Consider the following 23,685-nt stretch of genomic DNA (forward strand, 5'->3'; position numbering starts at 1 on the left):
ATACATTACTATATTTAGTAATCACTGGAGCTGAATGTTTGTTAAAAATAAAGGAGTAATAATAAACACTAATGAATAACCAGGACTAAGATGGCAGACCAGAAAGGAGAAGAAATAAATACTATATTGACAGTGGTTTTTATTTACAATAAATGAAAATGTTCATGCTTAAATATATAGTTTTATGCTGGAAAAAAAAAATCAAGGTATAAGGTTATGAGGAGGATAAGTCCCTGGCAGCAAGGGAGGCCACCCCGCTGCTGAAACAGTTCCTGCCCGGGGAGGGCTACCACACTCCTGGCTGGTGAGTGAGTAAGGCTACGACAGCGGAGCTGCAGAAGGCCCCCTGCATGGCTATGGGGCTGGTAACACACAATCCTTGCAGGCACAAGGTGTGGGGGAGGCTACAGTCTTGGTGAGGCAGAGCAGAGAACTCCAGCCAGGACCACCAAGAGGACAACAAGCCTCCAGCTGCAGCAGAGGCCACCCTGCTGCTGAATGGCTCCTGCCTGGGGATGGAGCCATTCAGCAGCAGAGTGGCATCCCCTGTAGCTGAGGGCTCCTCCTCCAAATCCTGGTCTGGGGGTCTCTCCTCTGCTTGCCAAGAGCGCAGTCTTCTCCACACTTTGTGCCTGCAAGGATTGGGTGTTACGGCCTCGCTCTCTCACTCCAGTGACAGAGGTTGCAGAGAGCTCCCTGCACAGGACTAGGGACACCCAATCGGTGCAGGCGCAAGGTGTGTTGGGGAAGCTGTTCTCATGGTTACGGATGGATTTTTTCATTGATTTCAGTGCGTCAGCTGAAATCAACGTTTACGAACATCTACTGACTTAAATCTAATCCTGACAAGCCTATACTGCATTGCCAAGTTCTAGCCACTTCTATGCCGATAGTCCAAAAGTAGATTACATCAATATTGGTCCAAAGACAAAAAAATAGTGACTTAAACTTTTTTTTCCTATGTGTTTGTTTCCACCAGTGTGGATTCTGGGATCCGTCTAGCTAGATCATCCAGGTAGGGAAAAAGGTACTAAAATGACTGGCCAGAAGCAGTAAAAAAGAGCGGGATAGAAAAAGGAAAAATAAATCGTAGCAGGCTTGGCCTGAGGAGTGAGGAAGTAGTGAACTAGAACTAGTTGCTGATTCTCATCTTCTCTTTCTACCCTCTTATCAGCTGTTGTGGAGTGCTCCCTGAGGCTCAGGAAGAATCAGTCAGTCCAAGTAAGTATCCTGTTCTTCCTTGGACTCCCACATCCCAGAAGGGAAGTAACAAAGGAGCAACCAGAGATACTTGCTCCTCCCTTCCTGCAATTCAGAAGATGTCTAGCACAGGAGCTGATGGGCAGCAGGAAGGCTCAGGGAACTCCCAGCTCCATCAGTGCTACTTTGGGGATTACAGGGAAGGCAGTGTACCATAATTATATGGCTAGTTTAAATGGTTCCATTTTTTAATTCGGTCGTGGCTCAGGTAACTTTCAATTAATAATCAAATATAAGATTTTCTTCTTACCACAGCTTACTCTTGGAGGAATTCTGCGCCAAAAATTTAAAAAATCTGCACATTTTATTTGTCAAAATAACACTTTATAATCATGCCCATTTCAATCATTTTGGGAATTTATTTCAAAATACCTATCAGCAACTATGTCTAACAGAAACAAAAACATTCCTCCAGGAGTAGAGTTAAGGAAACCACTACGACAACCCAGTTCCTGTTTTTCTGCCCCCTACCCACCAGAGCCCAGCCGTGGGGCATGCCCCCCCAACCCAGCCACTCGTATGTGCCCCTTATCTCCCATAGCCCAGACACCCACAACCCTTCTCCCCAGAGCCCAGCCACATGACACCCCTCCAGTCCAGACACTCGCACGCACCCCCTTCCCCAGAGCCCAGCTGCAGGGAACCCCCCAGCCCAGACACTCGCACATGTCCCCTACTCCCCAGGGCCCAGCCGTGGGGCGCCCCCCAGCCCAGACACTCACACGCTTCCCCCTCCCGTCCAGCTGTGGGGTCTCCCCAGGCCAGACACTCGCACCCTCCCCCGCCACCTTCACGAGAGCCAGTGATCGACAAAGGGGAAACAGCCTGATGCTAGGTCCCGGACTTTCCTGTAAACTTGCTCCTTCCTTCAGGGTGTGCTGGGAACTACAACTGCTGGGAACCCTCCAGCTCCCTTCCCCCCTGCCACCCACAGTCTCTTCTACTTGAGAGCTAAGCTCTGTGGGTCCAGTGCCCCCTGGTGACAACCAGTGGCTCTGAGGCCCATTTGGGGAGGTGGGAGAGGAAAGGGAAGGAAATGCTGCACATAATATTAATTTCTGTGCAAATTCTGCATTGCGCAGTGGCGTAGAATTCCCCGAGGACTAACAGTTGCCCTGAAGAGTCAAAAGTGGCTTATGTGCCACAGATTAGACACTAATTCTCTAGAACAGCAGCCATAATAGCTAAGCAACTTACTGATCAGTTTTTCAAGAGCACAAACATTAACAAGAAGCATGTACATGAAGTATAAACATGTCTGTTTTTATCTAGTGTACACAAACCTCAGGGGAAACTCCAACCTTCAGTCTCCACTTCTATGCAACTGAAAAGCATTAATGGCTTTATACAGCCAAATTCAGAATATTTACAATTTCATAATGTTCAAGACATTATTAAAATGCAGTTATGATCAGAACCCTGGTTGTGTTTTGTAGGGCTGCAGTTAGAATGGACTCAACATGCTTTTTTTTGTTTTGCTTTGTTTTAAGAACAGAATGGCTTTTCATCATATAACCCTGCTTTAAGATGACAATTTGGTCATAGGACATATACACAGATGCAGAAGAAATCCTTCTAGTTCTTAAGCTTGAGAACTGCAATCCTATATTTTGGATGCCTTCTAAACCCAAATATCATCAATTGAAATACAGTAGCAGAGCCCCCTAACAATAATTGTTTATGAATGTCAAGATGGTTAGTGAACCCAAAGCTTCCATATATGCATTTTTTAAGGAAACAAAGATGGAAAATTGCCATATTTCTCTATAATTGTCAGTGGTTGGAATGTTTACCCTTGAAGTTAAGTTATTTCAAATCCACCCAACAGAACCATAAGTGTTGCACAAGAGATTCCACAATCTACAACAAACTCAAGTGGATTGAAAAAAATCATAAAGGGAAACAGACAAAAACCACGGTGGAAGCCACGGGCTACCCTTAGTTAAGATGACCTTCCCAAAATGGCCACCATCTGCCATCATTCTTAATGTGACTGAGGCCACAGGCTGACCTAGGCAGATACTGCCACAGCCTCCTATTTTCCCCAGCATGAATGAAGCCAAGCTGTCTACAGTGTTAGCCCCTGTGACAACAATCATAAAAACCTTACTGCTCAGCAATATTGTAAAGAAACAAAAATTCTTACAAGGATTTTCAGCTAAATGAAATTAGTTACAGATTACATGGAGTCTCAACATCACCTTTAGCTTCTTATTGTCTTGTCTTCCCTACTCTGAAGAAAATTTTTACACTTGTCCAAGGGGTCTTGAAATATTAATTAATCCACCATAATACCTAGTTTTACAAGTATACCATCAAAGTTTGTTCCTTATGACATACAGCTACTTCTTTTTTTAGTCCCACCTCATTAAAGCAGCAGCATAATCCAGGTAAATACTTAATTTCCTCCCCACACTAAAAAAAATAAGTTTCCTTTCCCACATGGCTACTTTCATAATTTACACTTAAGTTACCTTTTTAATGTAGTTAAACCTTTGAATAAGCACATTAATCCTTAGGTTATGTCTACACTACAGTTTATGTTGGCAGAATTTGTGTCGCTCACAGGTGTGAATAAACCACATAAGCAACACAATGATGCATCATGATGCATCTGAAGAAGTTTTTTTTAATCCACAAAAGCTTATGCCCAAATAAGTCTGTTAGTCTTTAAGGTGCCACCGGACTCCTTGTTGTTTTTATAAGAAACATAAGTTAGCCCAACTTATGTCATTCTAGACAGTGCTATGTCAGTGGGACAGCGTCTCCCGCTGACATAGCTTCTGCCGCTTGAAGAGTTGGTTTTCTTATGCCCACAGGAGAGCTCTCTCCCATCAGCATAGAGCGCCTTCACCAGATGCACCGCAGCTGAATCAATGCAGCTGTGCCGCTGCAGTGCTGTATGTGTGGACACACTCTAAGTTACCACACTGAAACATTGAGGAAAAGGCACTTTTAGGACTGATCAGATCAGTGCCACCTCCTAAGTACAAAACCCAGATCCCACGCCAACCCAATTCTTGACACTTCTACTTAAAATTGGCTTTTGCCCCACTATGTTATGCTCCTCTATGGCTGTTTCAATGGATGTACACCTTTTCCCGGACAAGGCAGCAAGCTCTCATCCCACCTACTGTCAGCAGCCACTGTAGCATTGACTCTGGGTTCAGCTTTGTGCCAAAAGTCCCAAGCATCTGATGAAAGCACATACTATCATCCACTGCTGCTTCCAGGGCTGAGGAAGAGAAAGCAGCAGGAAGAGACTGCTCATACCAAGGAGGATGACTGGGAAATACGGTTTGTGCTAGTAGGAAGCAAAGCAGAGAGACTCACTGCAGGTAAGCTTCCTCAGGTCAGCCCCTTCAACCAGCAACTCCAGCCCTCCTCCCTGGCACACTGCTTTAGTGGCTTTACCAAAATCCAGGATCAAGTCTAAGGTTGTCCAAAAGGATCATATGAGGAGGTACAAAGAGGACAGAAGTCGGATCAAGTCTAAGGTTGTCCAAAAGGATCATATGAGGAGGTACAAAGAGGACAGAAGTCAAAGCATTTGTGAGAAGAATGGACATTCCACTGCCAAAAAATGAAACCTCTCAGGCTTCAAACAACAAATGCTGAAGTGTTGACACAGCAAGTGTCAGACTAAAGTATTTTTTTCCATCCTGTTAAGTTAAGATCCCACTGGAAGAGAAGGTCCTCCGATATGGTTAGGACCAAAACAGGATTTTAAAAAGTAGGTATGGAAACTTCTAAAATAAAAGAAAGCCTTATGTAAACAAACATACATTTTAATTGCAGTTTATCACATTCAGAAAAATGAATCCCATGCTGCAAAATAATTTAGATGTCTTCAATGTAACACAGGTTAGGTGATAAAATATATTCTGTATTAATTCACAGCTATTCATATAGTTCAAGACAGTTAACCTAAATATTTTTAAGAAAAGACTAAGTTAACTTAGGTTAGTATTCATAACTTTGAATACTCAATCCTGAATTTTGCTCACTTTTAGTCTGTTTCTAGATATAAACATTAAGAACTTTGATTATTAATAATTTTCTAAATCAATGATACCAAAAAAAATGAGTATACCACCTATGAATTCTGCACCAATTAGATTTTATACATCTTTTAAGTTTAAAAATGCACTCATCACATAAGAACTGTAGTTTAGTTGTAAAAATAAAATTATATAAACTGACTAACTCAGAACACCAAGAGGAAAAAAACCAAAGGCCACACAAGAAACTCAAACTCACTCAAGTTATCCCTCAGAAAATACCACATCCTCCTTGTCAAACAAAGATGAAAGAATACTCTTAGCTACTGCTGTTATCTTTTGGAATCCTCAGTCTCTCCAGGATTGCAGCAGGACTCAGAACCGTGAACCCCTGAAAAGACATACAGACACTGCTTCCAAAGAGTCCTATAAGGGCTGCCCTTTACTACTACCACTTCCATCACCAGAATCTGTTTCCACCTCTCTACTGTCCAGGTTGAGTAGCTCTTATTCATATCCCAACTTGATCAAAAATAGGAAAAAAACCAAACATGTTATTCCATGCAGGTGCAATAAGGCGATGTAGAACTAAGTGACATCATTATACTGGCATTGCAACTCAAACCATCTCATGATCTTCCTTAATAACTTCACAAATACTCTGAACAGGAGAGATAATAGAACAAACAGGTGGTATTCAACATCATCCGAAAAGCAGATGAGCAATCGCTCAATACTACCCACCTTCTGCGATGTCAGAGGAAAGTCAAGTCACTCACTCAATACCGTGTATCTCCACAGACATCAAAAAGCAGCAGGGCTTGAAAAATCCACTCACCTAGGGGAAAGATTCCTACTACCTGACAGCATCTGCAGAATCTATGCTTTTATTTAAAAACACCTCTAACCCTCCTGGCTGAGAAGATAATCCTCCAAGCTTAAATTCAGCGTAAACTAATGCAATGTTGGCTTCCTAAGTCCTCACACAGCTACAGTGCCTCTTCTGCTGCTCAGAATTTTGTTAGTTTCAGCGTTGAGCGCAGGGAACTGAACAGCACAGTGAAAAGTGATAAGAGTAAGATCAGTTTCATGCTACTGTTGTTTGAGAAACTCTGAACAACAGTACAGCCAGGCACTCAAGCTATTTCCCCTCCCCAAAAAAAGAGGCTGGGAAGCAGTAAAGCAGCAAAGACTACACCCTCCCCATCACTCCTCTCCCCACAACCACAAAGCAATGGGATGAGATTGTAGAACAGAGAGAGAATGTGTCTCCCTTCAAAACATCCAGAGTATGCATTTTGGAATGCTTCAAATTTATCAGATATCTACAAGCCAGAGGCTATGGAATAAGACTGAGGCTTTGGACGGGGGGAGGAGGGGAACAGTAAAGCTATTCTCCTTGCAACCACCAGATAGCTAAAAGAGGGGAAGAGCAGCAGACATGACATAGGGATGGCCACAGCTAAAAATAAGATATTGGAGGGAGACGGCCAGGGCTCACAGGTGGCACCAAATGTTCTCTCTCTCAGGTACTTGGCTGGCTGGTTCTTGCTCACATGCTCAAGGTCTAACTGATCACCATATGTGGGGTCGGGAAGAAATTTTTCTCCAGGCTAGATTGGCAGTGACATTTTGATCTTTTGCCCTCCTCTGCAGCATATGGGTGTGCATCACTTGCCAGGATTTTCTGGGTGATCACACTGCATCACTCCCCTGCCACTGCGATGGTCTCAGGCACTGGTGCACCTCAGCCCCTCCTATTCTCTGCCTGTGGCACATAATAGACTAGTCTCCTGTGAGTTGTAAAACCTTGATCTAATTTTGGCTGTTGAGCTTAGGGTGTGGGTGCTGGGTGATACACAGGTCGTCGGACTAGATGATCTCGTGGTCCCTTCTGGCCTTAGTCACAGAGTGTATGAGAAACAATCAGTTCAATGCACTAACTTCAGATAACACTCCCTCTGTTTAATAATTAATGTTTAAATGCAAAACAGGTTTTGATAAACGTATTTTTTTATATATCCAACACATTTAAGGTAGTTTTGTTTAACTAATGCATAATTTTAAAATGCTCTTTTTGTGCATTTTAATTGAATTCTAATTTCCATCCAAATACAACTTAACACAAATGACAAGTGTAAAAAACAAAAATCATTTTTCCTTCACAGACAACACAGATCGGTCCCAGAGTTTAACTAGGATCAAGCCAAGTACTAACTCTGTACCTGAACCATGCTACTGTCCTGCAATCTACTGCAGCAGAATAGGTTTGGCAACATGATTAGAACAGTTTTATCCAACAGGTTGATAGCATACACCCATGTCTTAGCCACGTTGGGAAACTATGCTGTAATTCCTATCATGGAGGACCCCATAGACTAGACCCTTTTTAGGTCCCACAGTTCAAAAGGAGGGAAAGCAAGCCCTAACAAGGTAAAAATCGTGACTATAACATAGATGAAATCCTTATCCCCTGAATAATATCATCTAATAGAGAAAAGTATGCTGAATAATCACCCACACCTCTTGCATTTAAAGTACAGCTGTAATAACTCAGGTGGAGAGGGGGTTGAAATCCTCAAGAATTTTGTAATGAACTGTTAGAGGTGAGCATAAGCTTTCGTGAGCTACAGCATAGCTCACGAAAGCTTATGCTCAAATAAATTTGTTCGTTTCCAAGGTGCCACAAGTACTCCTTTTCTTTCTGCGAATACAGACTAACACGGCTGCTACTCTGAAACCTGTTAGAAGTGGTAATTCTTGTTTACAACTCTATTCAATATTGCTTTATTTTGCAATTTAATCTAATACAATGAGAAATACAAACACCATTTTTAAAGTTCTGAAAGGCACATAATCAAAATGCACTTCCTGTATGGCTAAGAACATGTTTAGAAACAAAGCAAAACATCATTATGACATACTTTACCTTGATAGGGGCTGTTGAAAACTTGACTCTTCTGTCTGGCTCAGGATCTTCCTCTTCAGATAGCCCAGGAAACTCCTCATAATCATTGTCATAGGTATAGTCCTCTTCCCCCTCCAATGTTTCTTTACCTTCAGGGCCCTGGTTTTCAGACTCTGTATCCCTGTCATCATCAAAACCTGCATTCTCTATTCCAAAAGCACTGACAGAAAATGCAATGAACTTCTCTCTCTGATTTTCCACCATATGCTCCTCCTCTTCAATGTCTCCCTCCTGTTCTAGATTGTCCAGAACCTGTGTGATAAGAACTTCCTTCAGAGACACCCCCTCTCTTATTTCTTTCTGACTGGGCTCACTGCATACCGTAACCTCTTCCAGTCCTCCAAATGAATGATTGTTCTCTTCCCCAGTTTGGTGCCTGAGTGGTTGTTTCCCATGAAAGACACTATCTTTCCTCAAGGTATCTTCTTTATTCCCTGAGGTTTCTTTTTGCACCGCAACCAGTTCAGCCTGAACCATCTCTACCTGGGAGACCTGTTGGGGGGCACTGTCCGCTAACCTCTTTGCCTCCTTATCAGATGTGTTGTTCACATCAGGATGGCCCCTCCCAGGAGCCACTTGCTCCCTTGTATGCACTTCTTCAGGTGACTTGCTCAGCTCATCCCTGCTGCTACTACTGAGACAAACGGGCTCTTTGGGGCATGGGCATCCTTGAATCGCAGCAGGTGACTCACAGCTATAGGGGAGCACATACCCTTGACTTGGGGCACTCTCACTTTTGTAAATTTCTTTGGATTCTTCAGTGTCACTGTCACCAAGAAAACTTTCCAGCCTCCTAGAAATTGGTCCTGCATTCAAGGAGGAGGATCTTGGGCCACAACTGAGATGCTGCTGCCTGTGCTCATCATTGCCTTGACTTTCAGCTCTTTCCAGGGCTAGATGAGGGATCACATCTATATTGAAATTGAAATTAAAATGATCCACCACACTGCTGCAGTCAGGAGAGGCTGAACCACATCTCGTCTTATCTTCACTTCTTTCACATTTGCTGGGAGAATATCTGTCCACCGAGCTCCGCTGCTTTATGTTCCTCTCAAAAAGTTTCCTGGTCTCAGAAAACTTTTCTGCCAGGGCAGCTTTGTCGAGATCTCCCTCATCTTTGCTGCGGATGATTTTGTCACCCGTGGAAGACACAGGCAGTGGGTCCAGAGGGCTGCAGCAGGGGCTGGTATTAAGGAGGTTATTTTTTTGGACACTGTGGAAAGATGGGCTGCTGGGAGAAGTAACAAGATCGGTTGGTACTGCCCTGCTGATGATCTTGGCCTCAGTGGGGGAGCTACTTTCACACAGTGGTGTGGCAGAGGAGCCCCCCATCTGCAGGAACATGTTTTTGATCTTGTGTACTCTGTTGCCGTAGGTGGCAGCTCTGCCGCGGCTAAGTGGGTCATTTCCCCCTCCACTGGAGGTTGTGTTCAGCTTCTGTTGGGGGCCCACTTTGTTGGAAGCATTTTCAGGGATGTTTACCCCATCGAAGGAGCACTTGATGGCATGGAAATCAGATTTATAAGTATTTCTGTGTGGAGAAGCGCTTCTCAGAGTCCTTTCCCCTTTGCCTTCAGTTTTCATCATGGTCAGAAACAGAGACCCTCACTCTGGGCAAAGAATGTGGAGGAAAAATCCAGGGCACCAACAGCCTCTGCCACCCCCACGCTGCCTAGATATGTTCCTGTTGTGACTTGGAGAGGATGAGACTTGAAAAGCAGCCTCTAACTGGGTTATTCTTCCATGCTCACATTGAAAAGAGTTACGGGAGAGAGATCAAGACATATCTGGATATATAAAATATTAAATCCACTGCTGATCATGGTATCCAGAAAGCCATCTGCAGAGAGAGAAAGAATAATTTAATTTACTTGGGACCTCACCAGTTCCCCAGGGCTTCAAATGGAATTTCCCACGCTGAGGAAGGGCAAGAAATAAGCCCACTGTGTCCCCTTTCCCGGCAAGGAAAGAGTAGATCAAGTTCTCTAAATGCTTGCCCTGCCCATGAACAACCTGAAGTGCAGGGCCAGACTTACACTCAGTGTCACTCTCACTCCATGCCCTCCGGGGGTGCCACGGCCCACGCCCCCGCCCTCCATAGCCGGCACGGCACGGCACGGCACGGACTCGCCTCCCACGGGCCACACCATGTCCTACGGGGCGGCCAAAGCCAACCCGCCCCGGCGCTTGTCCCCCCCCACCCCGACTGCCGGGGGACACGCTGGCTAACCCACCCCGCTCCACTCTGAGCAGCTGCGGCCAGCCTGGCCCCTCCCGTGCGCCGGCCCCGCGGCGGGGTGTCCCAGGGGCGCAGCGCTCCCGGACTCGCTCCCGCGGCGCCCTGCGGCGCAGCCGGCCCCGGCTGCCCGGAAGGGAAAAACCACAAGTTTCGGCCCCGAGTTGGAGCGTCCCAGGAGAGCGAGTCCCCCGAGGAGGAGCCGCCTCCTACCGGGCTGGGAGCCCGAGGAGCCGCCGGGACTCGTGGGGCGGGAGCCGGGCTCACCACAGAGCCGACCCCTGCTTCCCAGCGCCTCACCCCGAACTTTCCAGCCCCGCTGGCGGCGGCGGGGGGGGGGGGCTACCCGGCTCCCTCCCCTCAGCTCTCCCGGCCGCCCAGCGCCGTCGTTACCCACCCCCAGGCAGCCGCAGCCCGAACTCCTTTCCCCACCCCCAAAGTACCGCCCGCCCCACTCACCGGCCGCATCACGCCCGTCCGACTCGGCCTGCCCGGCGCCCCGGTGTGTGGCGCCCGCGCGCTCTCACACAAAGGCTGGCGCGACGAGCACGAGCCTATTCCGCTCCACACTGGGGGGGTGGCGAGACAAGCTCCTCCTCCGCTGGGATATACCACGCTGGGATAAGGGCTCGGTGGGGATGATACCATCTGGGGAAGGGTAGCGGAGCGCTCGTGCGTCTCGGTTCCCTCTGCTCCCGGCGGCTGAGACGAGCCTTCAGCCCTATGGATTATTCTCTCCGATCTATGGTTTCCCCTCCCAAAGTAGCCGATATAGGGCCCGCTCCTGGGAGCCAGCAGCTCCCATTTCCACCGAAGCCAATGGGCCCGCTTCTGAAAGGTGTTGATGAGCCTCAAGCTCCCATTGAACCCAGCGGGCCAGGTGATCAGCGCGTCTCGGATTTGCCCCATGATTTCTGAACTGAAGCAAAAGCCATTTCAAAACGCTTAACTTTGAAAATAAAGTTTCCGGGCCCCCTCGCAAAAAAGTATCTTGGTACTTCTGCACTACGGCTGTTTTACGGAGTTGGAAGGGATGGTTGGGACCCTAAACGTTTTTTTTTGGGGGGGATACAACAGGACGGAGCCCCAACCCTGCAAGCTGCTCCCTACAGACACAGGTGTCTTCTTGCAGGATTGCAGGCATGGAGCCAAGAAAAATCATTTTTTAAACACAAAGAATGATGTTTTACCTAAAAAGAGTCAGTCTGCCTAAAAATAAACACAGTTCTGTCAGTTCTGGAGATGTTTGGGGGTTTTCTGAAAGTCCCAGCTCCCAAAGTTATGTGACAATCTTAACTTTCATTTAAAAAAAAATATCCAGCCATCCTGGTTGCAGCAGGGAAAATGTTGAACAATGAATCAGAAAAGCAAAGAAAATGATTTTTTTTAAATCTCACGATCTTTGAATATGAAAGGCTGACAAAATTATAAACACCAAAAATCAGAAAAAGTAAATATCAGAATCCAAATATTGTATAATTATCACTCAGGTAGGCCCCATTGACTTCAATAACTTAATAGAGTTGGATCAAGCCTATTCAGAGGAGAATGGAAGGAATGGAGTGAGACAGAGTGGAAGGAATGGAGTGGGAGGTTTAATTGGAAAATTCTTCTAGCCACCTTATGCACACAGTTAACTGAGAGCATAAAAAACAAAAACGGGCCATTTTGTGTTTGGAATAATATTGCAATATACATGGCTGGTAAGTGTACACCTGTTGCTGATTTCCTCAGAGTTAAATATGCTTTCTTCACTCTCTGGGCAAAATCATGGCTTGCTGTACATATCTAAGACTGCACATGGAAGTAAATGAGTTTAAAGCACCCTTTTACTCTTCCCTGCAGGCTATCTATATGAGGATTACAGTGTAGGAGGAGCTGCAATCTCTGAGGGACTGCTACTACTGTTAGCCCTAGTCTACACTAGGACTTTAGGTCGAATTTAGCAGCATTAAATCGATGTAAACCTGCACCCGTCCACACGATGAAGCCCTTTATTTCGACTTAAAGGGCTCTTAAAATCGATTTCCTTACTCCACCCCTGACAAGTGGATTAGCGCTTAAATTGGCCTTGCCGGCTCGAATTTGGGGTACTGTGGACACAATTCGACGGTATTGGCCTCCGGGAGCTATCCCAGAGTGCTCCATTGTGACCACTCTGGACAGCACTCTGAACTCAGATGCACTGGCCAGGTAGACAGGAAAAGAACCGCGAACTTTTGAATCTCATTTCCTGTTTGGCCAGCGTGGCAAGCTGTAGGTGACCATGCAGAGCTCATCAGCAGAGGTGACCATGATGGAGTTCCAGAATCGCAAAAGAGCTCCAGCATGGACTGAACGGAAGGTACAGGATCTGATCGCTGTATGGGGAGAGGAATCCGTGCTATCAGAACTCCGTTCCAGTTTTCGAAATGCCAAAACCTTTGTCAAAATCTCCCAGGGCATGAAGGACAGAGGCCATAACAGGGACCCGAAGCAGTGCCGCCTGAAACTGAAGGAGCTGAGGCAAGCCTACCAGAAAACCAGAGAGGCGAACGGCCGCTCCGGGTCAGAGCCCCAAACATGCCGCTTCTATGATGAGCTGCATGCCATTTTAGCGGGTTCAGCCACCACTACCCCAGCCGTGTTGTTTGACTCATTCAATGGAGATGGAGGCAATACGGAAGCAGGTTTTGGGGACGAAGATGATGATGATGATGATGAGGTTGTAGATAGCTCACAGCAAGCAAGTGGAGAAACCGGTTTTCCTGACAGCCAGGGACTGTTTCTCACCCTGGACCTGGAGCCAGTACCCCCCGAACCCACCCAAGGCTGCCTCCTGGATCCAGCAGGCGGAGAAGGGACCTCCGGTGAGTGTACCTTTTAAAATACTATACATGGTTTAAAAGCAAGCATGTGAAAGGATTACTTTGCCCTGGCATTCGCGGCTCTCCTGGATGTACTCCCAAAGCCTTTGCAAAAGGTTTCTGGGGAGGGCAGCCTTATTGTGTCCTTCATGGTAGGACGCTTTACCACTCCAGGCCAGTAACACATACTCGGGAATCATTGTACAACAAAGCATTGCAGTGTATGTTTGCTGGCGTTCGAACAACATCCGTTCTTTATCTCTCTGTGTTATCCTCAGGAGAGTGAGATATCATTCATGGTCACTTGGTTGAAATAGGGTGCTTTTCTTCAGGGAACATTCACTCAGAGGTGCCCGTTCCTGCTGGGCTGTTTGCCTGTGGCTAAACAGAAATGTTCCCTGCTGTTAGCCACAGGGAGGGGGGAGGGTTGAGGGGGTAGCCACGCGGTGTAGGGAGGAAAAATGCAACCTTGTAATGAAAGCACATGTGCTATGTATGTAATGTTAACAGCAAGGTTTACCCTGAAAGAGTGTAGCAACTGTTTTGTAAAATGTGTCTTTTAAAATACCGCTGTCCCTTTTTTTTTTCTCCACCAGCTGCATGTGTTTCAATGGTCACAGGATCTTCTCCTTCCCAGAGGCTAGTGAAGCTTAGAAAGAAAAAAAAAACGCACTCGAGATGAAATGTTCTCTGAGCTCATGCTGTCCTCCCACACTGACAGAGCACAGACGAATGTGTGGAGGCAAATAATGTCAGAGTGCAGGAAAGCACAAAATGACCGGGAGGAGAGGTGGTAGGCTGAAGAGAGGGCTGAAGCTGAAAGGTGGTGGCAGCGTGATGAGAGGAGGCAGGATTCAATGCTGAGGCTGCTGGAGGACCAAACCAGTATGCTCCAGTGTATGGCTGAGCTGCAGCAAAGGCAGCTGGAGCACAGACTGCTACTACAGCCCCTGTGTAACCAACCGCCCTCCTTCCCAAGTTCCATACCCTCCTCATCCAGACGCCCAAGAATGCGGTGGGGGGGCCACCGGCCAACCAGCCACTCAGCCACAGAGGATTGCCCAAAAAAAAGAAGGCTGGCATTCAATAAATTTTAAAGTTGTAAACTTTTAAAGTGCTGTGTGGCATTTTCCTTCCCTCCTCCACCACCCCTCCTGGGCTACCTTGGTAGTCATCCCCCTATTTGTGTGATGAATGAATAAAGAATGCATGAATGTGAAGCAACAATGACTTTATTGCCTCTGCAAGCGGTGATCGAAGGGAGGAGGGGAGGGTGGTTAGCTTACAGGAAAGTAGAGTGAACCAAGGGGCAGGGGGTTTCATCAAGGAGAAACAAACAGAACTTTCACACCATAGCCTGGCCAGTCATGAAACTGGTTTTCAAAGCTTCTCTGATGCGTACCGCGCCCTCCTGTGCTCTTCTAACCGCCCTGGTGTCTGGCTGCGCGTAACCAGCAGCCAGGCGATTTGCCTCAACCTCCCACCCCGCCATAAATGTCTCCCCCTTACTCTCACAGATATTGTGGAGCACACAGCAAGCAGTAATAAGAGTGGGAATATTGGTTTCACTGAGGTCTAAGCGAGTCAGTAAACTGCCCCAGTGCGCCTTTAAACGTCCAAATGCACATTCTACCACCATTCTGCACTTGCTCAGCCTGTAGTTGAACAGCTCCTGACTACTGTCCAGGCTGCCTGTGTACGGCTTCATGAGCCATGGCATTGAGGGGTAGGCTGGGTCCCCAAGGATACATATAGGCATTTCAACATCCCCAACAGTTATTTTCTGGTCTGGAAATAAAGTCCCTTCCTGCAGCTTTTGAAACAGACCAGAGTTCCTGAAGATGCGAGCGTCATGTACCTTTCCCGGCCATCCCACGTTGATGTTGGTGAAATGTCCCTTGTGATCCACCAGAGCTTGCAGAACTATTGAAAAGTACCCCTTGTGGTTTATGTACTCGCCGGCTTGGTGCTCCGGTGCCAAGATAGGGATATGGGTTCCATCTATGGCCCCACCACAGTTAGGGGAATCCCATTGCAGCAAAGCCATCCACTATGACCTGCACATTTCCCAGGGTCATTACCCTTGATATCAGCAGATCTTTGATTGCGTGGGCTACTTGCATCACAGCAGCCCCAAACAGTAGATTTGCCCACTCCAAATTGATTCCCAACTGACCGGTAGCTGTCTGGCATTGCAAGCTTCCACAGGGCTATCACCACTCGCTTCTCAACTGTGAGGGCTGCTCTCATGTTGGTATTCATGCACCTCAGGGCAGGGGAAAGCAAGTCACAAAGTTCCATCAAAGTGCCCTTACGCATGCGAAAGTTTCGCAGCCACTGGGAATTGTCCCAGACCTGCAACACTATGCGGTCCCACCAGTCTGTGCTTGTTTCCTGAGCCCAGAATTGGCGTTCCACAGCATGAACCTGCCCCATTAACACCATGATGCATGCATTGGCAGGGCCCATGCTTTCAGAGAAATCTGTGTCCATGTCCTGATCACTCACGTGACCGCGCTGACGTCGCCTCCTCACCCGGTATCGCTTTGCCAGGTTCTGGTGCTGCATATACTGCTGGATAATGCATGTGGTGTTTAATGTGCTCCTAATTGCCAAAGTGAGCTGAGCGGCCTCCATGCTTGCCTTGGTATGGCGTCCGCACAGAAAAAAGGTGCAGAACGATTGTCTGCCGTTGCTCTGATGGAGGGAGGGGCGACTGACGACACGGCTTACAGGGATGGCTTACAGGGAATTAAAATCAACAAAGGGGGTGGCTTTACATCAAGGAGTATTTCAGGCAGGACTTCACGGAGGGTTCCAATAAGAAATGGTGCACCTAAGTAATTGTTCTTATTGGAACAAGCAGGTTGGTCTGGCCTCTGATTGATACATGGCTAGATTTACCTCGCTGCACCTTCTCTGTGAGTGACTGCAGTGTGACCTAGAGGAATGAGTCCCCTAGACAGGGGAGGAGGCAAATGAGTACAAAACAAATCTGGTCTATTTCTTGTTTTGATCCACTCCATCTATCTTTTACATCTTTGGCTGGCAGCAGATGGTGCAGAAGGACTGCATGCCATCCACATCTCATGGCTGCTCAGCAGAAGATGGTGCAGTAGGACTGCTAGCCATCCTCATCTCTTGCCTGCCCAGCAGAAGATGATGCAATAGGACTGCTAGCAATCCATATCGCCTGCCTGCTCACCATAAGACAGTTCACTAGGACTGACTGCAGGACTAAAGAGAATGACCTGATCAAGTCACTCCAAATTTAGTCCCTGCGCCCATGTTTGCCCAGGTGCTCCCAGCCGACGTGGCCAGGAGCGCCTCGGACATGACGAGGATGGCTACCAGTCGTACTGTACCGTCTGCTTCCACAAGGCAATGGGTTGCTGCTTCTGTGTAGCAATGCCGTACCGCGTCTGCCAGCACCCAGGAGACATACGGTGACGGTTACCTGAGTGGGCTCCATGCTTGCCGTGGTATGGCATCTGCACAGGTAACTCAGGAAAAAAGGCGCGAAACGATTGTCTGCCCTTGCTTTCACGGAGGGAGGGAGGGAAGGGAGGTCTGACGATATGTACCCAGAACCATCCGCGACAATGTTTTAGCCCCATCAGGCATTGGGATCTCAACCCAGAATTCTAATGGGCAGCGGAGACTGCGGGAACTGTGGGATAGCTATCCACAGTGCAACGCTCCGGAAGTCGACTCTAGCCTCGGTACTGTGGAAGCACTCCGTCGAGTTAATGCACTTAATGCACTTAGAGCATTTTCTGCGGGGACACACACACACTCGAATATATAAAACCGATTTCTAAAAAACCGACTTCTATAAATTCGACCTTATTCCGTAGTGTAGACATACCCTTAGACAATAGAAACTGACATTCTGCATAAATAATATTGCATATATCAAATTCTCTCTTCAAGTACACTCAGGCAACACCAGTGACTTCAGCCTGGTTGCCTGGATGTAATTAAGGGGGAAATCTGGCCTATTGTCTGCTTCCTTGAATAGACATTCACATATGACAGCACACTAAGGACCAGAAGAATCAAAGAGAACTTAGTATCAGTGACTGAGACAATACTGAAAGATTGATAGAGCTGGTCAGAACCCAGAATTCTTGTTCTGTAGGCAATTCCTTTTTTTGTTTGTTTGGTTTTTGGTTTTGAATTGGAACAAAAATGCAAAATTCCCATGGAATGGGAATTCTAAAAGTTAATTTTGGGAAATCAAAACAACATTCATTTCAACTTTATCAATAATTAGCTTTGTATTACATTATATTTATATTTATTCATTATTTATTCCTGCATGACATTTTGATTTCATTGAATCATCATTTTCCAATGGAAAACTGTTCCATTAGAACAATTTTGATTAGATGAGTACTTCTCAGCTGACTTCCCATTGGCTTTAGTGGGAATTACAATGCCCAGAATATCTAGGATTTAGTCCTAAAACCATAAAATAGTTTCTAATCTGTCTTAATAATAGTTTATCAGCAGTAAAAAATAACACTAATATTTAAACAAGATGTTTCTTTAATATTTAAATAGATGTTAAACTTCAAAATTTTTCTTCCGATAATAAAGCAGAGTGGAAATTAGTTCACAGTCTCTTCCATTGTTTTTACACATTCCAAATGTCAAAAAATCATAGACTCATAGAATATCAGGGTTGGAAGGGAACTCAGGAGGCCATCTAGCCCAACACCCTGCTCAAAGCAGAACCAATCCCCAACTAAATCATCCCAGCCAGGGCTTTGTCGAGCCTGACCTTAAAAACCTGTAAGGAAGGAGAGTCCAAGGAGATTGTTGAACCTCATCAGATTTCTTTTGGCCCAATCCTCTAATTTGTCTAGGTCCCTCTGTATCCTATCCCTACCCTCCAGCATATCTACCACTGCCTCCAGAACTAGACTAAGGGGCAAGTCTACAATACAAAATTAAGTCGACCAAAGTTACATTGACATATAGCTGCCACAGTAATTAAATCACTTTTGCATATCCACAGTATGCTCCTTGTGTCAGCAGTGCACATCCTCACTACCAAGGCTTGCATTGATGCAGAGAGCAGTGCACCGTGGGTGTGACAGGATCGGTCATGGAGCCCCCTTGGGACTGTCACCTGATGTGCTGAGACTATCTCTGAGCCCGTTTTCTCTGCCAGTTTGGGCCTTCAGAACCCTGCACAACCAATTGTCCTAGTTAATGGGAACCATCAAGATTCCAAACCACCATTAACATCCCACACTTTGCATAATTACAATAGGACCTCAAAGTTATATTTCATACTTCTAGTTTCAGATACAAGAATGATACATTTGTACAAATAGGATGACCACACTCAGTAGATTATAAGCTTTGTAATGATACCTTACAAGAGACCTTTTGCATGAAGCACATTCCAGTTACATTATATTCACACTCATTAGCATATTTTCATAAAATCATATGGAATGCAATGTCACAATGGGTATCTATCCCGCTGTGCAACTCACCACCATCTAGTGCAGGATGTTTTGGGAAGGGTTTGCAATGCCTCATTGGGACAAACAAGTTGTACAGGGCTGACTTGGAACATGGTTTCAGCATCAGAATGTAGTTTTCTCCATCCCATAATTTTATCTGCATTCCATAATGTTTCATGCCTCTTTTCAAAAGCCCCACAAACCCGTGCATCTGCCATAGATATGAGAAGCCTGATCCTACACAGCTCTGCACTATTGTGATGGGTGTTGTGAGCACAACGTGCCGGATCTTGCAGTATTTGCAGAGCCGCCAGAGGAGCCAGGTGGGAGAACAAGACAATTCCTTGGAGGCTGCCTTGCTGTGGGACATAGAAAGAAACAATTCAAGGTTGTTGTTGGCATTTACGGAGCAGCTGCAGATGGTGGAGCACCAGTTCTGGGCCTGAGAAACAAGCACTGACTGGTGGGATTGCATCTTTATGCAGGTATGGGATGATGAGCAGTGGCTGCAGAACTTTCACATGTGCAGGTCACATTCCTGGAAGTCTGTGCGGAGCTCACCCCAGCCATATGGCACAATGACACCAAAATGAGAGCTGCACTGACAGTGGAGAAGTGAGTGGCGATTGCTGTGCAGAAGCTTGCAACACCAGATAGCTCCTGATCAGTCGGGAATCCAATTTGGAGTTGGGAAATCCACTGTGGGGGTTGTTGTGATGCAAGCGGTAGCTCAGTGGTTTGAGCTTTGGCCTGCTAAACTGAGTTCAATCCTTGAGGGGGCCATTTAGGGATCTGGGGCAAAAATTGGGGATTGACCCTGCTTTGAGCAGGGGGTTGGACTAGATGACCTCCTGAGGTCCATTCCAACTCTAATATTCTATGATTCTAAGTGTGCAGAGCCATTAATTGGGTCCTGCTACGAAGGACTGTGACTCTGGGCAATGTGCAAAACATAACAGATTTGTGCAGGCCCATTTGCAGAAATGGGGTTCCCAAACTGAGGTAGGCTGATAGACGGCACACATACCCCTATTTTGGCACCAGACTACCTTGCCACAGAGTACATCCTCAGAAAGGGCTACTTTTCTATGGTATTGAAAGTGCTGGTGGATTACTGGGGACTTGTTACCAACATCAGTGCGGGGTGGTCAGGGAAGGGGCATGACTATACATCTTTAAGAACACAGGCCTGTTCAGAAAGCTGCAAGCAGGGACTTTCTTTCCAGACCAGAGGATCATCATTGGGGATGCTGAAATGCCATTAGTGATCCTGAGAGACTCAGCCTACCCCTTACTCCCGTGACTCATGAAGCTGGTCACCGGCCACCCTGAGAGCAGCAAGGAGTGCTTCAACTAGAGGCTGAGCCAGTGCAGAATGACAATTGAATGTGTCTTTGGCTGTCTGAAAGACTGTTGGCACTGTCTACTCTCAAGATTAGACCTCAATGAAAAAAATATCCCTATGCCAAGTGGGTGCTTCATAATACTGTGAAGCAAAGGGAGACAAGTTTTTGCCGGGGGGAGGGGGAGAACAGGGCCGGCTCCAGGCACCAGCTTTCCCAGCAGGTGCTTGGGGCGGCAATCAGAATGGGGTGGCCGTCCGTGTCCCGCAGCAGCAATTCGTCAGCAGCTTTTGGGTGGCTGCTGCGCTGCTCTTCTGGGTGCGGCGGCAATTTGGTGGCAGCTCTGCTGCTGTTGCGGTGGTGGCAATTCGGCGGCGACTGCTTGGGACAGCAAAATTGGTAGAAGGGGGAAGAAGGAGGCGGTGGAACAGCTGTTTGCCGATTTTCAGCAGCCAGATACCAGGCCTGTAAGAAGAGTTCAATGGGGAGCTATTCACTTCAAGGTGGCATCAGAAACCTGTTTTAATAGTGAGCCACAGTAATGTGTGTTGCTGTACTGTGCTCTGCCAGGCCTTGTTTTATTGCACTCAGGTATGAACCTTATAATGAATGCTGTATAGTAATATAACATTGCCCATGCACCTATGGCTATTATCACTGAATGATGTGAGACCCAGCCAGCATATGTTGTGAACTAAGAAATATGAATTCAGTTTCCATAGCTAGATTTTTATTCCAAACCTGTGCAAACAAACATATTAAAAACTGAATGAAACCTTATAAATACAAGGGAAAGAACATTTGAAAGGGAAAGAACAGTCATTTTCATTTCACCAACACATACACTGTGTCTCTCACGGGTCAGCGTATGTGCGGCTGTGATTCTCTGTACTGTCCTCCGAGGCAGAGTGCTGGGGTAGAGCAGCAGCCCCGGTCTCCACATGGAATGTATGGCGGGTATAGGGAGGTCATGGAATGAGGTTCTCTATGGGCCGCAGAGGGAGCTGAGCATGGATCTGTTGAACCTGAAGGTCAACAAGAGTCTCCAGCACGTCTGTTTGCTTCTTGAGAAGCGCTAGTGTGTCCTGCTGCCTGTTTCTCTCCTTGTCCTGTGCTTTGCTCCTCTCCGCTCTATCCTTGTCCATTCTGTCCACAAGTGGTGATCCTCCAAGCCCAGTGCTTGGTATCTGAAGTATCAGAGGCTTGCAGGATCTCTTGGAACATGTCATCCTGCCTCCTCTTCCTTCTCCTTCTTATCTGGCTGAGCCACTCTCCTGGGTTGTGTGGATGGAGAGACCCTCAAGGCCACATTTCCAGCTGCAAAAGATACACTGCACGGTGGTCCTATTGTGAGTGTATTCACAAGATAAATGGAAACAGGATACTGAACTCATGCTCCTTGATCCACACAAGTTGCAAGCACTACATACTCACTTCTCCTTGGAATTTATAGAGCACGTCTGCAGTCTCAGCCATGGGGAGTATAGCCTGCAGTGGGGGAGGAGCGGGCAAGTTGGGACAATAAGGGGGCGGGGGTTCCACAGGCATGAGTATATATATATATGCGGATAGGGCCATTGAACTGAATACTGACACCATTTTCTACAGGCAGTGGGCGGTGATTTTAGCTGTAATCTCACTCCTGAGGGTAACAGATGCTGAAAGGGCAGCTCCTTCATACATCTGGCTGCAGACTGAGTCTGTATGCTGCTAGCTTGTGTGCTGCAATAGTGCCTACTGAAGTAATTGCTCAGTGGCGTGGGAAAGTGTCCTACCGCAGTGGAAGAAATAAGACAAGCCCCCTTTCCCTGCAAAACACCTTCAGCAGAAAATTGCAGACTACCTCCAGGAACCTTTCCTTGAGATGTCTATGGAGGAGTCACAGGATATCCTAGTACACATAAACAAACTGTTCCCTCTGCCTAATTGGACATGAGAATGAGAAGCATCTACCTCCCTTGATTATTTCCCTACCTCTTCCTGATTAAAAAGATTAAATGATAAATAAAGAGTAAATGAACAGATGTGTCCCTGTAATATCAAACTGCACACCTACCAGAAGTTCCTTCCTCTGCATCAGGCTCGCCTATGCAGGACTGTAGGGACTGGCTCAACTGCTCTGGAGTCAAGAACAGATCCTGGCTCGCTTGCCATTGGATCCCTCAGTCGCCTGTCCCGGAACTCCTCCTCCTTTTCCAGGGCCATACCTAGCTATTCTGGGGCCCTACCCATTCCCCCCCCCCCGTTGGGGGGGCTGGCTTGGGGGACAGGAACTGCCCCCCAGCACCCACCAGCGGCGCAGCTGGGGCTGGGTTGCTGCACTTCCCACTGCTGGTGAGTGAAGGCCCAGTCCTGCTTCAGTCCTCAGGGAGTGGGTGAGGGGGTTGGGGCGGAGCAGGCGCAGGAAGGGGTGGGGCGGAGGCTTTGGTGAAGGCGTGGAGTGGGGGCAGGGCTGGGGTGGAGCAGGAGTGGGAAGAGGCAGGGCGGGGGTGGAGCAGGGGCGGGGGCCATGGGGAAGAGGCAGGGCAGGTGCTGGAGCAGCATGCAGCTGTGCAATTGTGGTGCCCCAAATTTCCTGGTGCCCTACATAGCTGTGTACTTTGCGTATGGGTAGGGACGGCCCTGTCCTCTTCCTCTTCCAAAACCTCCTTCTCACTGTTCACTTTGGGGACCTGTGATTCCAGCTACCCAGATGTATCCGCAGGCAGTGGTTGTGGAGTCTCTGCCGAGGATGGCATGCACCTTGTTATAAAAGTGGCAAGTCTGTGGCTCCGCACCAGAGAGCCTCCCTTGCCTTCTGGTACGCCTGCCACAGCTCCTTGACTTTCATGCAGCACTCTTGCATGTCCCTCTTTTAGCCCTTCTCCCTCATGCCTGAGTGATCTGCTTGCAGTTATCTAAGATTCTACAGTTGGATTGTAGCTGTGCCTGCATAGCTTCTTCTCCCCACAGACCCAGGAGATCCATGACCTCCTGTGTGCTCTAGGCAGGAGCGTGTCTGCAGAGTGGAGCTGGCATAGTCAGCTGGGAATTTGCTTGGTGAACTCTCCATGCGGAGCAAACAGGAAATGGCATTTCAAAAATTTGCAGGGTTTTAAAAGGGGAGGGGCATATACCTGTGTAGCTGGCTGCTGGGGCAGTGGAGTTCAAAATGGTGACCAGAGCCGTCACTGTGGGGCATTGTGGGACACCTGCTGGAGGCCACTACATTTGACATAAGTAACACAGTATCTGCACTGCCACTTCATTGCCCTAACTATGTCGACCTAAGTGCTACGCCTCTCGCAGAGTTGGAGTTATTAAGTCAGCATAGATGGCGAGTTACATCGGAGATAGCAACATTTTGGCATAGATGCTTATGGAGTAAGTCAAGTAAGCTGCCTTGCATCAGTCTAACTTTGTAGGGTAGACCAGGCCTAAGAAAAGCTATTTGTAATGAAACATCTTTACAAATCATTTTGCCATTCATGGTGACAAGTGATGTGGTGACCTTGAGAATATATAAAGTGTTATGCTGAGCAAAATACTAATGTATTCCTTTAAGTAAGCAG

At 47.1% G+C, this 23,685-nt stretch overlaps 1 protein-coding gene across 6 annotated transcripts in view; it reads right to left on the reverse strand.

Annotated features, from left to right (window-relative positions):
• LOC140895642 (neurabin-1-like) overlaps positions 1-11,030 on the reverse strand; it is a 90,186-nt gene extending 79,156 nt beyond the window's left edge. For 5 of the 6 annotated variants that reach the window (XR_012154292.1, XM_073305845.1, XM_073305843.1 and 2 more), the window contains exons 1-2: positions 10,925-11,030; positions 8,191-10,069 (exon numbers count right to left, since the gene is read on the reverse strand). Coding sequence is in view for 5 of the 6 variants with exons in the window: in XM_073305845.1 (XP_073161946.1) it covers positions 8,191-9,816 (1,626 nt within the window). In the remaining variant the exon portion in view is untranslated. Of the gene's footprint in view, positions 1-8,190; positions 10,070-10,463; positions 10,534-10,924 lie in introns of those variants that run through there. The other variant, XM_073305844.1, reaches the window with a different exon arrangement.
• Between the last annotated feature and the right edge of the window lie 12,655 nt (positions 11,031-23,685).

This window comes from Lepidochelys kempii, chromosome 11 (assembly GCF_965140265.1).
Source record: "Lepidochelys kempii isolate rLepKem1 chromosome 11, rLepKem1.hap2, whole genome shotgun sequence".
NCBI classification, from domain to species: Eukaryota; Metazoa; Chordata; order Testudines; family Cheloniidae; genus Lepidochelys; species Lepidochelys kempii.